This window comes from Thrips palmi, unplaced genomic scaffold, assembly GCF_012932325.1.
Source record: "Thrips palmi isolate BJ-2018 unplaced genomic scaffold, TpBJ-2018v1 HiC_scaffold_19, whole genome shotgun sequence".
Lineage (NCBI taxonomy): Eukaryota > Metazoa > Arthropoda > Insecta > Thysanoptera > Thripidae > Thrips > Thrips palmi.
The window spans coordinates 502,724-518,998 of record NW_023144628.1 but is presented as its reverse complement, the minus strand read 5'-3'; the positions used below and the strand labels follow the sequence as shown (position 1 = coordinate 518,998).

Below are 16,275 nucleotides of genomic sequence, written 5' to 3'. Positions count from 1 at the left end.
GATATTAATCAATCAAATAACGAGAAAGTGCACTCTATTGAAACTCTGGTTGCACACGAGAGGTCCCATGGCCAATATTTTGACGCTTGACAAGTTGCATTGTGGGTCGTCTTGCGAAGAAGCTCAGCGGTTTTCCAAATATTGTTATTTCATTTATTATGTAAGTAAAGCTTGATATTTGGTCTACTTTTCATAGTTTTTATTCATTTTGTATCCCGCATTTTCCATTCATGCTTCCATTTGCCTACCCGCTTCTAGAAACTTTCTCGTATAGCCGAGAATCCTGTAGGAGGGAAAGATGTTGTTGCATGGCGTAGGCCATATCACTTGCAAAATACACCGCAGACTCTGTTTATATTCTTTCAAAACTCTCCTTTCCATTTTGCCATGCTCCCCTTCGCTAGTTTCTCTTCATCTATAATTTGTTTTCAGCATTGTCTTCTTTTTATACATCTTTCTTATATTAGAATTACTATCTAAAATAAGGCTATTTTACGCTAGAAATCACCTCTTCCTGTGGATTTTGTTGTTTCATTGTAGGATGTTGTCCTAAATATCGTTGGTAATTCATGTTAAGCCCAGTTTTTTTAGGGAGTGTCCTGTTTCTCATTAACATCTGGAATGAATGGTGTACACCTTCTTTCCTCACTTCTCAGGAATATTTCATGTTCTTCAACCGGAAACTACTTTCAGATTACTCTGGCTTTGGTACCAAATTAGCACATAATGTACTCCTAATTGGGTTCTGAGCCTTCTAAAATCTGAAATAATTGTAAACCACTAATTATAGTGCAATATTTAACAATGTTCTCTCTTCTTGTCAGGCTCCGATCAGTTTGAAAGATGTGTGACCAGACGGAGGTGCAGTATCTCCCAGGGGAGGTAGTTTGGGTGAAACTTCGGGCATTATGGTGGCCTGGACTCGTTCAAGACTATGACCAGTTGCCAGAAGAAATCACATGCTCATTTCGTAAGCGTCCACTTGCTACCGTCAAGTTTTTCCAAGAGGACAGCTAGTAAGTGTTTAAGGTTTTCCTAACTTTAGGTCTATGTGAACACCATTCTACTTAACTATAATTTCATTTTCTCCCCAGTGAATATGTTCATAAATTTGAACTCATCTATCATTACAACTGTAGCCGAAAGAATGAGTTCATCAAAAAGGGGCTTGGTAAGAATATTATTTTAGATAAACAAACGTAACAATTTGGATTTTATTGGTCTTTTTACCTTTTATTCTTTTGTTTTTTAGACCTTTACAGGAAAAAGTCAGCTGATCGTCCTGCTACAATGGACTTCTTCCCGCTGGATATTATAACAGCAGAGGAGAGAACTGGTGGTGATCCTAATATTTTACAGGATAAGGCATTTATGCCTGATGAGAAGCCAAAGTACACCGCCCTCTTTGGGGAGCAAAAGAAATTGGGAAAGAAGAAGGGTAAAGAAGATTCACCTTTTAAAGATAAGGTTGCCCGCCGTAAAAAGTTGACATCAAAACTGGAAGCCATGGGTTGGATTAGCAGAGGTATTACTGCAAACATCATTTATCCCTCTCCCGATACTCCTAGAATGGTCACCCATAAACGTTTCGTAGCCAAAGCGCATAACCCAGATGCAAAGTCAGATTATGAGTCTCGCATTATGGAACAAAAAGGTGACGATGACACCAGCTGTATTATGGAGAAGGAATATCAATGTGTTATGTGTGGCTATGTAACTCGACGTTTGAATGTCATTGTTCTGCACTTCAACTCGACACATTCTCTTCGAATGAAGAATATTTTCCCCACGCCTAGTATATTGAAAGGAGGTTCTCTTCGCAATCCGCTCTTGAAATTGAAAGAAAGTAGGAAAAGTGAAGCAGGAAAATCAAGCTTTTTCTCAAAGAAGAGAGCATCTTTGAAAACAAAGATAGAGAAACCTAAGAAAGAAGAGAGTGAAGTGGAGTCCTCTGAAGAGGAGGCCCCTAAACCTAAACCTCAGCCAATCAAGAAAGAAAAGGGCAAACCTGGGAGAAAGAGAAAAGTAAAGCCAGATGAGAAACCTGAAGAAGAAATACCAGAGACCACTAAGAAGCCTAAGGTCTTGGATTCTCTTTTAGCTGATTGGGATGAAGAGGATGCTGAGCAAAATGAAACTGAGGACCTTGACCAAGACAAGAGCCAATTAGATGACGAGGATGAGGAGGGAGATGATGAAGACGGTGAAGCTGCAACAAATGAAAGTGGGGACAAATCATCTGCCAGCATGGACACATCTATTCCATCCAAGTCGAAAGAGGTCTTTGAATTTGATCCCGATGAGGATGATAGCATTGATTTTGATCTTACGCCTAATGTCAAAGGCTTTGGAAGGAGAATTCCAAGAGTCATTGAAAGCTCTAAAGACAAGAAAGGAAAGAACGATTCTAAGAAAACCCCCAAGGATAAGTCTGACAAGAAGGATAGTAAGAAGGATGATAAGAAGCATAGTAAGAAGGACGATAAGAATAGTAAGAAGGATGATAAGAAGGATAAAGAAGATGATATTGATGACTTTGAGAGTTTGCTTGCAGAGACGTCAGTCCCATCACTTCCTGCTGTTCCGAAGTCAAGTACTTTCTCTATGGATGTTGAAGATGATCTAGATTCAAAATTGGATGAAAGTAGCTCCAAGTCAGTTCTGAAAGAACAAAATGATGCTGTTGAGGAAAGTGTGAAGATTGGTGGTGACAAAAAGTCAAAAAACTCCGAACCTGAGGTGGATTTGGCTGTGGACCCCATTAATCCACCTCAGGACCAAGAGCAGAAAAACAAAGCCACAGCCAAAGTTACTGTTCAAATGATCCCTGACATTGCCTCAGCTGGAAGCAACATAAATGTTGGGGAGACGCTTTCTGGTAATGATGCCTCGTTATGTGAGACTAAACCCTCCAGTGGAGATCACACATATGTTAGTGGAGGTAGTGGTCGCAAGAGACGGCGCCATCTTTTGCCTCTGGAAAAGGTTGATGGTTCAGGTGGAATGTCCGTTTCAGTAGATACAGATGATGATTTTATGGTTGAAGAATCTCCCCGAAAAAACAAGCAGCCCTTTTTACCTCAGGTTGAAGGTTCTAATGTGGTTGTGAAACCAACACCTCGCAGGGGTCGACCACCAAAGAAAGGAAGAGGTGGCAGAAGTGGTAAAGTCTTAATGACGTCCACACCTCAGCCGACCTCTAAGAGCTCTTCTCACCTACTCAGCTCTAAAGGACCACCTATGAGCCCTCCTCCTGTACCAAGTCCTAAAAGCCCACCACCTCTTCGCAGCCCCAAGAGCCCTGTTGCTGAACAAACTCCCAAGAGTCCATCTCGTCGCCAAAGTTCTAAGAGTCCAACTCTAAGTCCTGCTAGGCAAGGTTTGCAAGGCTCAAAAAGTCCTGTGCATTTCGTAATGAGTCCTGGAGGTCCGAAGAGCCCTCAGCCTCTTCAAAGCCCAAAAAGCCCCAGGAGTCCTCAGCCTTACCAATCACCCCTCCATCAAGGGCCAAAGAGTCCACAAGGCCTTCAAGGCCCAAAGAGTCCGCAAAGCCTTCAAGGCCCAAAGAGTCCGCAAAGCCTTCAAGGCCCAAAGAGTCCGCAAAGCCTTCAAGGACCAAAGAGTCCACAAAGCCTTCAAGGACCAAAGAGCCCACAAGGCGTTCAAGGGCCAAAGAGTCCGCAAGGCCTTCAAGCCTCCAAGAGTCCACAAGGCGCTCAAGGGCCTAAGAGCCCGCAAGGCCTTCAAAGCGCTAAGAGCCCTACTCCCACGCTTTCAAGTCCTAAAGGCATGAAACTTCCCACTTTATTCACTCCTGATGCTAAAACTATTATTAGAAGCCCACCACGAAGCCTTATGAAATCACCATCCGGAGAAGTCCAGGCAGTGGTTGGTTCTAAGAGTCCTGCCAAGAGCCCTCTGCCATCACCTACATCATCGCAGGCAATGTTGGTTTCACCAACATCTCCATCAAGAAGCACTGGAAGCAAAATAGTTCTCCAAACATCTCCTGTGAAAGTCAGTGCCGGTTTGAAGAAACTGAATACATCAGGTGCAGTGGTTGTGCAGTCCAAACCTGATTTGCAGCCTGAAGCTTGTGGCATTGGTAAAATTATTTCATCAACCCCAACAGCTATTGCCGCGGGCACGCCTGGTACTGTAAAAACCATCAAAGTAGCAGTTTCAGGGTCTTCCCCTATGGTAGTGACAAAACCTGGCTCTACACCTCGCAAAGTCATGATTGTTGGTAAGGGGGGAACCCAAAAAATGCTGATGCCCGCTGAAGCATCGCAGCAACTTCTTAGCAACATTGGGTCTGGCAAAAAGATCATGGTCATTACTAAGGGACCAGCTGGCTCACCAGGCAAACTTATGTTGACCTCTCAACAACAGAAAATACTAGCAAGTGGAGGAAAAGTTACTACTTCAACTGGCCAGACCATTACTTCTAAGGGAACTGTTTTGTCTTCAGTAACAAAACTTGTTGCAGCTAAACCTTCAACATCCACTTCTATTGCTAGTGGTGCTGAGTTAAGTGGTGATCCACCAGCTCTTATAAAAACAGATGGGAAAAAAACCTACAAGATCATAACAACTCCTCAATCCAAGGGAAATATTCTTTTAAATACTTCTGGAGGTCAAATTCTGGTGCCAGTTAGTAGCATAGGTGCCTCTGGGTCTGGAGTCACCACTCTTAGTGGATCTAAACAATTTATTCTTCCCGTTGGGGCCAAGCAGATGAAATTCTTGAATACTGCTGGAGGCACAGGCCAGAAAGTGATCTTGCATATGAAGAGTACAACAGCTAAAGCAGGAATTGCAGCATCACCAAAGACTGTTCAGCCCATTGTTCCTAAAACTGTTGTTCAGTCCATTTCACCGAAAGCCATCCAGACAATATCCCCAAAGCTTGTCCAGACTATTTCATCAAAGACTATACAGTCGATCACCCCGAAGACTGTCCTGCCGAAGACCAGTCTTCCAATGAAAGTGACTAAAATAGCAACTGCTGTGCAGCCTGTTCCACAGCTGGCGCCTATTGCTTCGCCTATTGCTTCGCCCATTGCTTCGCCCAAGACACCACGTCCCAAGCAAGTGAAAGCGACAGTTACAAAACCTGTTAAAACTCCGACCCAACCAAAGTCACCAAGAAAGAGTGTTACTTTAGCTAAAACCATTGCCCCTGCTGGTGTAGCTTCGTCAAGTACCACCACTATTCCTGTGTCAACTCCTCTGAAGCGTAACACTGGTATTCTTCCAAATCCTAATCTGAAGCCCATAGCACCCCATGCAGTAACAACAACAAAAAAGATATCTCTTGCTTCTAAGCCAGCTTCAGTGGAAACACCATCAGTTTCAACTGTTCCAGGAACAGTGCAAGTTGTGACAAGTGCAGTAACTGGTCTAGATCAAATTCAAACCAGTCTTGTATCATCAGTTGACTCAAGTGGTGCCATGACCCTTCCCACTTCCACTCAGCAATTAGTGACCCTCCCCACCGAAGATGGCGGACAGGTGATGTACCTAATTGACAACAGTTCTCTCATTGGGCTGGATAATGCCAGCCAGGGAAATCTCGGCAACATCATCCTTGCTTTTGACAACATGGGTCAGCCCACTGTCTCAAGTGGTTCTGACTTCACCTTCTCAACCCCTAGTTCTGGTCAAGATATTTTGGCTGAAGCTCTTGCAAATACTGATCTGCAGTCTGAAGCAGGTGCTGAGTTGAGTCTGGACACATCAGGTCTGCTCTCTTCTCATTCAAGCGCCATGTACCCGCCTACTCTATCCCATGGAGTGCTGGAGACCTCTTTAACTCTAAACCAACCTATTATGACCCCACTGGAGGATCTCTCTGGCGTAAGCACCCTTCAAGCGCTGCCTGCAACTAGTGTTGCTACATCTGTTGAGCTGCCCACCATCTCTGTGCCTGACATCACCATATCAACGTCATCTTATTCCTCACTTCCCATCCCATCTGCCACTATCCAGAGTACAGTCTTCTCAGAAGCCCAAAATGTGCCAACATTTACTACAACTACTACTGCAGATGGAAGTGTGTTCATTGAGGCTCCCACTGACGGAGAGTCATTCTTAACAGCAGATAGCGTATATGAACAAACCTCAGAGGGTGCATCAATGCCTTTGTTAGATGGTTAATTGTGAAAGACTTAAGTAACATACTGTGTAACCGGAAGTGGTTACTGACTGATTGGTGCAAGTTAAGTTTAAGCAAAGCGCCTCTGATGACCTCAGGGTAAGCAGTACTGATCGTTGTGGAAAAAGAAATCATAACTCTGTATAGCAAATGCTGTTTAGATTTATGAGTTTTTGGTTCGCAGGACTATAGTAATTTAGTAATTTTAGAATCTTTTATTGTTGCCATGTCTCATATCTATTGTATGGGAAAGTTCTTTATTGTTATCCTTGTGTCACATTTTCAGAATTGTGGTTCTGAATGTTTTTGTTTATTTTTAAATCACAGCTTAACAAAGTTTATCTTTTAATTTTGTTGCTGTATTTAAGTTGAATAACTTCTGTTCAAAATTTGATATCAAGGTATTGAACCTTCTGTAAAAATTTAAATGATGAAAGTTCTATTCTTAGTTTTGTGCTTTTGAACCTCTTTGATCGTTATTGAAAGTTTTGTGCAGGTGGTTATTGAATAGCCCTTTTAAGAAATATTTCTAGGTTGACCAGAAGGTCATTTTAATAGTCATTATTGTATAAGCTAATATTTCAAGGTTGATCATTCTTATGAGGCAGCCTTACTATTTTCCTATTTTGTTCTGCAAGTACCTGTTCATCTCAAAATTAAGAAACCACTAAGATACAGTTTGTGACTCTGAGGCATCTATAAAGTATCATTATTTTAAGTTGTCTTTGAAGTAATTGCATGAATAGGTGCTGTCATTTGTCTCTGTATGTGTGTTTGTTTGGAAGTTAAAGGACAATAATTGGTTTTATATTAAAGTGAAAGTCCTTTAAAATATGTATATGTATGATGTGTGTATGTAATTAGGGGCTACTTGGTTTATCTCTGTTATTATTTTAACTGTTTACTTTTTGTATGTTAGAAAAGAAAATATCCTTGAAATAAGTAAATTAGAAGTATTGTATTGTGAAAGGTAATTAGCACAGTTTTAAATGTTGTTTTTGACTTTAGCCGGTTGTTTAAACATTTGTACAAAGAGTTGCAACACAGCTGTGTATAATTTTTATGTTCCTATATATGCTTCAATTTTCCAAAATACTTTGACAACTCTCTTGATGTGTTTTTTCGTTTCATTTCTCATTTTTTGTGCGAAGTATGATTGAGAAAGTATAAGTATATATGAATGGATCACATTTGTAACTTTGTAAATATTTGTACATGTTACTCAAGCTCATTCACATCAAACATATTTTGAAGCTTCTTGCTCCTGAGTTGTAAAACCAAGTTTTGACATAAGTTATAGTACTTATTCTTCTATTTGATTTCATAGATTTGATGTAACTCATTGTACGTAGGGAACACTCATCACTTAAACACTGATCACTTATTTTCAATCTGTATACTTGGTTGGTTGTTACTTTGCTGAAGTTAAATGTGCTGGTGACTAAGGGAACAAATATGAGTTATTAGGATGGCATTTCGCTTGACAGCTCTTGTCACTTCTTTTTTAATTTATTCTACACACATCGTGCTGTAGTAATTGGGGAAAGAAAGATTTATTGTAACAGAGGCTGTCATCCAGCATTTGCCATAAAGTCCTTTTATCTCATTTTTTTAGCTACATGCTCCTATGGGGTAAATGAGGCAGAGTTTTGATCCTGTATTTGTTTAGTTTCCCCCTACCCCCATTTGTTTTTAGCGTTTCCAAGATCAAAGAATGTTTCTTTACACTTCTGGAGAGTCTCAAGTTCTCATATTAAAATATGTATGATCTATACATAGAATAGAAATTTTGTTTATGTAAATAGGTCTTGTAATGTGTGCATGCTTGGCAAACTGTGTGGCTGATTGGTTTATTTGTAATTTAACACAGACTTAAATGCAGATGTAGGATTGTGGATAATATTTCAAAACCAATGTAATGATTTCATTCTATTTGTAACTGACTGTGCTGCTACTGCTGCTCATCCTCTTTTTGTGGGTTTGGTATTGTGCACCTATGGTTGCAATGTTAATTAAGATTGTGAAAGCACTTAATATTGATTTGCAGCTGTATTTTTTCTCCTTAAAAAAATTATAGATTTTCTTCCTTTTTACCCTGTTGAGTTTTTGATTTCGGATGTCAAGTAAGATTTTTCACAAGGTATAAAATTAAGAAAATGTGAATTTTTAAAAATGTGCAGATACTGTAATTTACTCATCTTTCTGTTTTCTTGTCCAAATTTTTGAACCAAAGAACTGAATGAATCCAATATAACTTGTTAACCACTAAAATTAATGGAATGATTCAGTGTTCACTTTTATACCCCTCACCAATTATGTTCACAAGATAATTACTTCTGACTTGTATCAACTTTGCTGTACCAATGTGCAATATGCCTAGTTTGCAGCACCTTTTCAGTTCCAAAAGGTCTGTGTCTGTACAGATAGTCAAATGTACATAAGAAGTTACGCATATGTATTTTCTTTCAGGTGTTTTCTGTAGCAAATTTTTATTCATATTGTAGATGAGCATGGTATGCCCAATTCATTAAAATTGAAGTAAGTAAATCGACTTGCCTTGTCATTTCTTTTCCTCAAATTTGATCTCAAATTTTTACATGCAACCACTCTTTTAGAAAGAAATTCAATTTGGAACACATTGCATCTGTTGGGAAACATTTCTGGAAGCATTTCTACATTAAAACCCCTGTTTCACTTGCCGTCCTTGAACATACACCTCCTTGATGTTTCTTTCAGAACCGCAGTAGATAAATTTTTGAAGTAACTGTAAGCTATTGAGGGGTCCAACATGTAGGTCTGGATCAGGCACACTCACAAGTAGCGCATCGAATTCCTTGCCTACAGCAAAATTACCCACAATATTATCCATATCCAATGCTGTAAAATGAAACATAAATTAATCAAGAACATTCAACCTCACACTGAAGCAATTATTACATGGCATATTCTTTTACCTCTTGCTCCACCTAAAGTGGCTAGATAGAAAACTTCTTGATAATTTAAAGGCCTGTAGTTTTTCTTTGAGAATGACACATGTATGGAGGTATCCAATGCCGCTCTTATAGCATCTAAAATGCTGGGACTTGGTCCGCCGGAAACATCTGAAAGTTGAAAAAGGGGTAAATAAGTTGAGTTGGCTCATGGACTGAAACTGGGCGATACGACTCTACGGGACTCTACCTGTGCCGAGTCCCACCGTGACGCCCGCGTCCAGCAGGCGCCGCACGTCGCACATGCCGCTGCGCAGACACGTGTTGGACGCGGGGCAGTGCGCCACCGACGTGCCCCGCCCCGCCAGCAGCCGCAGCTCCTCCTCCAGGAGGTGCACGCCGTGCGCCAGCACGGTCTACATCGTGGCGCAACACAAGGAACACGCGTCACATCAGTGGCGGATCCAGAGACGGCCCTTAGAGGGGGGGGAATAACTTGTTGCCTGCTTACAGGGGCAAAGCATGGCTTTTTGCCTACCTGTCAGGCGGTTATCTAGGTGCCATCGCCCTGCCGTGTGAAACACTTACTTTTTTGGTAAGGAGCCCCGCCTTGTCGTACACGTCTGCGTAGTTGCTGCACTGTTGGTACAGGCCCCTGACAGCCTCCACCTCGCCTATGTTCTCCGAGATGTGCGTCTGGAATACAAAAGCGAGCCTTCATTTCGAGGATTATGTAAGGCGGGGAAGTCAAAACTAAAAGGCGGTTACGTGAAAACGGGGCCCGGCCCAGTGCAGCGCAGCCCGTCGGATGTGGAGAAGAGCTTACATGACCACAAACAGTATACGCGGTACACTCATGGGGTAAAAATAGTGTGGACGAACTTCCTCTGAATGGGTGGCACCCAGCCAGAAATGAAAAGTCAAAACGAGGTCGATTCGAGGTCGTCTCCAGATATCGATGATCAGTCGAAATTTTTGCTCGATTCGAGGTTATTATGGTCGTAAAATCGAGGTCGGTTTGAACGTCGATAACGGTCCCCTATCCGTGGCCTTAAATTTGACGCATATCGATGCATTTTCGATGAGTGTTTCGAATGTTCCCGGACGCCGGTGGTGACTCTTGGCTGATAAAAGTCCCCGGCTCAAATGGCCGGACGGATGACCCGCCAAATCAAAATTAAGCCCCCTCAGAGGAGGCATGTCCCCGCACGTCGGGAATACATTGTTGACTGGCCAGCACCTTTGCCCAATGCTATTCCCAACCGTAGCCACAACCGAGAAGTAAGTCCGTGAAAACGATGCTAGCGCCATCTAGCGGATGATCCTTCAGAAGAAAGAAATAGCAGTTTTACGGCTCTTTAAATGTATGTACACTCTTGAGTTTGTAGTATTCCATGGTATGACGTACTCTTTGAGCTTTAATAATGCTGAACTAATTACGAAAGTTTGAGCGGAAATCAATATCGAATCGACATCGATTCGATATTACATTTTTGACTAGCAAAATGTCGACAAAAATCAGTGTCGAAATATGGGAATTTTCGATGCTTATTTCGACCTCACCGGATTGTCGATTGCGTAGACGTCGAATCGACTTCTTTTCGAATGTTCATTTCTGGCTGGGGCAAGTGTAAGGTGTGCAACATGGTAATGTAACATGGTAATGGCCAGGCGACAGATGCCAAGGAAAATGCAGCAAAGGCTGCGAGGGTCGGCGAATCTTTGAAGCGTGACGATGGTGACGCAGGTGACGCACCTGGATGTGCAGGTCCTTGGTGCGCGCGATGTCGCCCAGCCTCTTCATGAGGTCCATGTCGCAGCTGATGGCGAAGCGGGGCGTGATGACGGGCTGCACCAGCGAGTTCTGGAACAAGGCACAGTAAGTATCACACCGCACCAACGAGTCGTGAACGGTTGTCGCAAGCGTGGATCCAGTGGGAAAGGGGAGAAGGGCAGAAATGGCAATGGCCCTACCCCCACCCCTGGCCCAGCCTGAAAGGTAGGCAAACCGCCACACTTTGCCTCTGTTGGACGCGTGGCACCTCGCGGGGCACTCACCTGCATCGCCCGCACGCTGTCCACGAAGCTGTGCGTCTCGTCGATGGACTGCTGCGTGGCCTCGTTGTAGAACTCGGGGTTGTTGACGTTCATGTTGACCTTGCCGATGAGGGCGCGCTGTCCCGCGCGCGCCACGCACCGCGCCAGCTGCAGCGAGCTCTCGGTGTGGATGGTGGCGAAGTAGCACGCCAGCGTGGTGCCGGCGCCGAGGCAGCGGCGCTGTCGGGCGGAGGGAGACGCAATGCAACGCCGTGTCGGATCACTCCTCTGGGTCTTGGTTCAACTGCCGTCACCCTCGACTCTTACCACGACCGCGTCGTACACCCTGGTGGCGAACTCCTGGTCGGCGTAGCGCGCCTCCAGGGGGAAGGTGTAGGTGGCGAGCCAGTCCAGGAGGGTCTTGTCGTAGCCCAGGCCCGCGTTGGGGAACTGCGGCGCGTGGACGTGCGCGTCCACGAAGCCCGGCAGCAGCAGCTGTCCGGGACGCAGCACCACGGGGGAGCCCAGCACGCCGTGCGCAGAGGCCAGCGTCACGGCGTCGCGGCCGCGGAGCGCCTCGGCCAGCACCACCTGCGGCAGAGCGGCATTGCGGCAGTGTAGCAGTGCTGCAGTGCACCGCCAAGCGGAAGCAGCGAAGAGGTCATTCCCTATAGGGCCCAGGGGCGAGCGCGGATCCAGCGGGGGCAAAAGGACAATGGCCCCCACCCCTAGCCGCCTGAAAGGCAGGCACTAGGCTGCTGTAAAGGCAAAACTTGCTGATTCCCCCCTCCGGCCGGCTCGGGTCAGGATCCGCCCCTGCCCGGGGGACAAGTGGGCATAGCGCGGCCCTGCGATCTCTCCGGTCCAATGTCAATGTCCAGCAGGCTGAGTCCAAGTCCAAACAGTGTTTCTTCGCTGTCTCTCTCGCACCTGCGGGACGGGACGCCCCGTGAGTGCGAGAGAGACAGCGACGACAGCGATGTGCGGAACCAGTTGGCATGTCGGCTGATGTTGCCATAGGACCCGCGGTCACGAAGCATGCTCTCTCTCTACTGTGGACCCGTCGCAGGCCCCATCCATCGCGGGGACAGGTTTACTGAGCAGTAGGCTTATCCCGAGGCTGTCTCTCTCGCACCCATACGGGACGCTCCATGAGTGCGCGAGAGAGAGAGAGAGAATTCCCGCTCGGAATCAGTCTGCAGGTGCACACTGTGCGCGCGCGGAACGAGTTTCCGTGCTTATCGCCAGAACAGTGACAGGCCCAGGCTCGGCCAGGCTCCCAGGACGACCACAAATGCATCCGTCCCGTGGGCCGCATCGCGCCGCATCGCGGTGGGAGCGCCTAGGCGGCACGGCACTGGCCACCTCGGTCTATACCTTGCCATTCCTGACGATGAGGATGCCGTCGTCCACCACGGTGACCTGTTCGAAGCGCTCCGAGTGGATGAACGGCCCGAGGAACACGCCGGAAGATTCCATCTGGAAAACACAAAGCGAGAGTGGCATTCATTACCATAGCCCGGGAGCCAGAGGAGGAGGCGTGTCGTTGACCAACTGCGTCGCAGACCTCGCAGGCCTCGCAGACCTCGCAGGCCTCGGCGACCTCGCAGGCCTCGGCGACCTCGCACCAGTGGAGTGCGCAGAAATTTAGAACGGAGGGGGGGGGGGTCAGGCCACGCTTTTTGCCTACTTACAGGGGGAAAGTGACGCAATTTGCCTACCTTCCAGGCGGCTGTCTAGTGGCCAAAGGCACAATGGACCCCCCGGTCATGCCCCCCTCCCCCCTTGCGCACGCCACTGCCTCGCACTGCCTCGCACTGCCTCGCAGCAGCTCCGAGTATTCGCGGGAATAATTGAATCACTCTCTACGAGGGCCGATGTTTTGTTTTGGGAGTCTCATCAGAGCGGGGTCAAAGAGCCACAGGTCGACAGCCGGGCGGACGGACAGACAGACGGACGCATGGGCGGGCAGGCGGACAGACAGCCAGATAGGGAGGACGATTCAAGCATTGACGGCCTAACGGCCTAACGGCCTTACGGGCGGCCGGGTCGAGGCCTGGACTTAGATTGTATTGAACTGTCACCGCTGTACTCGGCTGTACTGCGGACCGCGGGGTGCACCCGGACGCAGCGCACCAGCACACCCTGGTCCGAAGGTTTTATAGAATCCCGCTCCAGGCTGAGGGAAAAATGACGCCGTAAAAATTTGAAGGCGCGCAGCCAGCTTTTCAATGCTTTTCAATGGCTCGGCGATACTTTTCAATGAGGCACTGTAAAATGGCCGCCAGGGCGGCCTTGGAAAGGGTTGCCGCTGTGCTGCGCCATGGCTGGGCGTGGGGTTGCCTATCTTTTTCGCTTTCCTCTCGGCGGGCTGGACGGGGGGTTTGCGGCGCTTAAAGCGTCCGCGTCCGCAGACCTGACCAAAGCGCACGCTCGCACGCTCGCCCGAATCATATTTCGCGAGTCCGGCAAAGACGCGCCGCGGTTGCGCGCCGTCGAAGGGAAGTGAACGACGAGGGCGTGAGGAGGGACAGAAGGAAGGAGTGTGGGCAGGAAAGGAACGGATTAGAATGGGATGCGATGGGATGCCGGGCAGCGGGACGGGTTCCCGGGTAGCGTGCCCGGCGAGCCCGGCGTTCCTGGAGACCGGCACTAAGAGACCGGCCCGCGGCCCCGCGGCCCCGCGGCAGCCTCTGGCCTTGACCGCCACCTCCTCGCTCTCTGTAGTTACACGCCTGGCGACCGGCATGACCGGCATCGGTGCCCCGCGCCGCCCCCCGCGCCGCCCCCCGCGCCGCCCCCCGCGCCGCCCCCCGCGCCGCCCCCCGCGCCGCCCCCCGCGCCGCCCCCCGCGCCGCCCCCCGCGCCGCCCCCCGCGCCGCCCCCCGCGCCGCCCCCCGCGCCGCCCCCCGCGCCGCCGCGCCCCGCGCTCCAGCCTGGATTTAGACCGTTGATTAAAAGAAAAGAAAACACCAGCACCTGTTTGGACGCCACAGCCACGGCACGAGGGGGGGGGGAGGGGAGGGGGCGTCCGTTGAGCGTCTCACGGCCGGGCCAGCGTTCAGGGGTCTCGGCCAGGGCGGCGGGGGATCGGGTCGGTTACACTGACCACAACTATGATGCGGCATCATTGGTGCTCGCCCACGCTTATCGCGCTATCGCCGCCCATCCCACTGAAAGGCTGTAACGCCGCAATGCAGCGGGCACGGCGCGGCACGGCGCGGCAGGGCGCGGCACGGCGACGAGCAGAGACTTCCCTGTCAAAGCCACGTGCGTCGCACGAGGAGTCCGTCCGGGCGGCGCACGGCGCGCACGGCGCGCACGGCGGCGCTGCCTTGGCAGCTTGGCACCGCTTGGCGCAGGGCAGGAAGGGTGGCGGAGGGGAGACGAGGCGGCGGGGTGTTCGCGAAGGGAAACGAGCAGAAACGTGTGGATCACGGCCGCGCCACGCACGGTGCCGCGGGCCGGCGGCCGGCGAGGCAAATTGTTGCTGCTGTCATGTCGTCGTCGCCGTCCGGCAGCGGCTCGCCGCGCCGGTCCGGCCGGTCCCTGCTACTACTGCTTCTGCCACGCTGCCAGGCTGCTATCAGTGCCAAAGACTACCAAAGACGGGCCGATATACGCGAAGGCCACGGTGTGGCACGCACAACAACAAAGCCGAATGGAGGAATGGCCGGAGCAGACTGCGGGTCGCGGGTCGATAGGCGGGAAGGGTTGCCTACCGCATGCCTACTGCCCGGTCAACGTCGTCCTGCCCACGGCGCACGGTAGGGGGCCCCGAAACCTTCGTAAGGTACGCGAGGGTCCAGGACCGTCCAGGGCATAATGTAAGAAATTTTTACAACTGCCGAAATCCGGACGACCGGGGGGGTCAATGGGGCCCAGCGGCCGCGATCAGGTGTCTCCCCGAGATGCGTGTCGTCACCACGAAAGGATTCTGATTCTTTATAAACTTCTAGTCATTTTTTTGGAAAACTGCTTACACACACCGTCATTTCCCACAAAACCTGTGTTTTGCCACATTTCCTTACCCTAACTTCGCCAAATTTGGCCTCGAGACAACTGCCCATTTTTTCGGTAACAACTGCCAAATTGAGATTAAGAACTGCCCAAACAAGCCACAACTGCCCGTTACATTATGCCCTGGGACCGTCACGCCGCGAGCAACCCGCGTGAACTGCTGCGGCGCTTGACGCGAGAGACCAGCGATGGCTCGTGTGGGTTGCCTCTTGCTCCGACTCATCGACTCCCACCGCCACCTGCTGTTACGTAGTGCTGCCAGTTACGGCGTTACGTGCACCATGTCATTTGCTCCATCCGCCCCGTGTGGCGCCCCGTGTGGCGTTCCTGGCAGGCAACCTATGGCAACCGTGAGCTACTCGCGGACTCGCGTGCCGTCCGGCCGCAGACGGTCCGACAACACGTCCCCGAGGGGGCGAATGCGTTCGCATGCGAAGGCACTCACCTTAAGCTCGCAGGGCTGCAAACTGTAGCGCAGGCCCGTAGGCAGCGGAGGCAAAGAGGGGCGACGCCGCGGGCCTCACTCGCATGGACTCCTCTTCACACCTACTCCACTGGCCGGCAAGGTAAAGGGAAGTTGCCAACTATCCCACGACTCGGCGCGGCACGGCACGGCACGGCACGGCACGGCACGGGTCAGTCAATGGCTGCCCCTCGGCTGCGCCAGGGCTGCGCCACCAGTAGCACTACTGCGCTGCCAGGCTGTGCCAGGCCGCCTGTTCTTGCTGCCGCTGCCTCTGCACTGCCGCCGCTGCCCGCGGTGTCCTGCCGCTGCCGCGGCCGCCGCGGCCGCGGCCACACACGCACACACACACACACACACACGTGCGCGCGCGCCGCACCAGGCCGCGGGCCGCGGGCGGGGACCGGCGGGGACGAGCCGAGGACGTCAGCGACTTGTCTCTTGTCCTCTTGTTCCTCGCGCGGGTGCTCTGTTCTCGCGGGCCGTCGCGGACCGCGGGCCCTCCCTGCCCTCTCCGTCCCGTCCCCTCAGTCCACGCCTTCACTGTGGAGGCACGGCCACCCCGCGACCCCGCGCCGCGCGGCTCGCGGCTCCTGGTTTTGGCGCGGACTGCGCAATGCACGCGTGCTGCGCCGTTCGCGTTTTCGTCTCTGTCGCACCCATCGCTA

The 16,275-nt window shown here is 49.7% G+C and overlaps 2 protein-coding genes across 5 annotated transcripts; one reads left to right on the top strand and one right to left on the bottom strand.

Moving 5' to 3' along the window:
* Positions 1 to 69: 69 nt before the first annotated feature.
* On the top strand, positions 70 to 8,704 carry LOC117646383 (mucin-5AC-like). The gene is made up of 4 exons (XM_034387271.1): positions 70 to 160; positions 825 to 1,016; positions 1,095 to 1,171; positions 1,253 to 8,704. The coding sequence occupies exons 2-4, from the start codon at positions 844 to 846 to the stop codon at positions 6,157 to 6,159; spliced, it is 5,157 nt and encodes a 1,718-aa protein (XP_034243162.1). The 5' UTR covers positions 70 to 160; positions 825 to 843; the 3' UTR covers positions 6,160 to 8,704.
* Positions 8,614 to 15,899, bottom strand: LOC117646384 (guanine deaminase). 4 transcript variants are annotated; one of them, XM_034387273.1, is made up of 9 exons: positions 15,590 to 15,899; positions 12,502 to 12,603; positions 11,452 to 11,715; positions 11,146 to 11,364; positions 10,844 to 10,951; positions 9,676 to 9,783; positions 9,338 to 9,503; positions 9,112 to 9,258; positions 8,614 to 9,034 (listed from the first exon to the last, which is right to left on the bottom strand). In XM_034387273.1, exons 2-9 carry the CDS (start codon positions 12,601 to 12,603, stop codon positions 8,835 to 8,837), a joined length of 1,314 nt encoding a protein of 437 aa, XP_034243164.1. In that variant the 5' UTR covers positions 15,590 to 15,899; the 3' UTR covers positions 8,614 to 8,834. The 4 variants fall into 4 exon arrangements, with proteins under 4 accessions (XP_034243164.1, XP_034243163.1, XP_034243165.1 ...); XM_034387272.1 differs by lacking the exon at positions 15,590 to 15,899 and adding an exon at positions 15,156 to 15,298; XM_034387274.1 differs by lacking the exon at positions 15,590 to 15,899 and adding an exon at positions 14,847 to 15,006.
* Between the last annotated feature and the right edge of the window lie 376 nt (positions 15,900 to 16,275).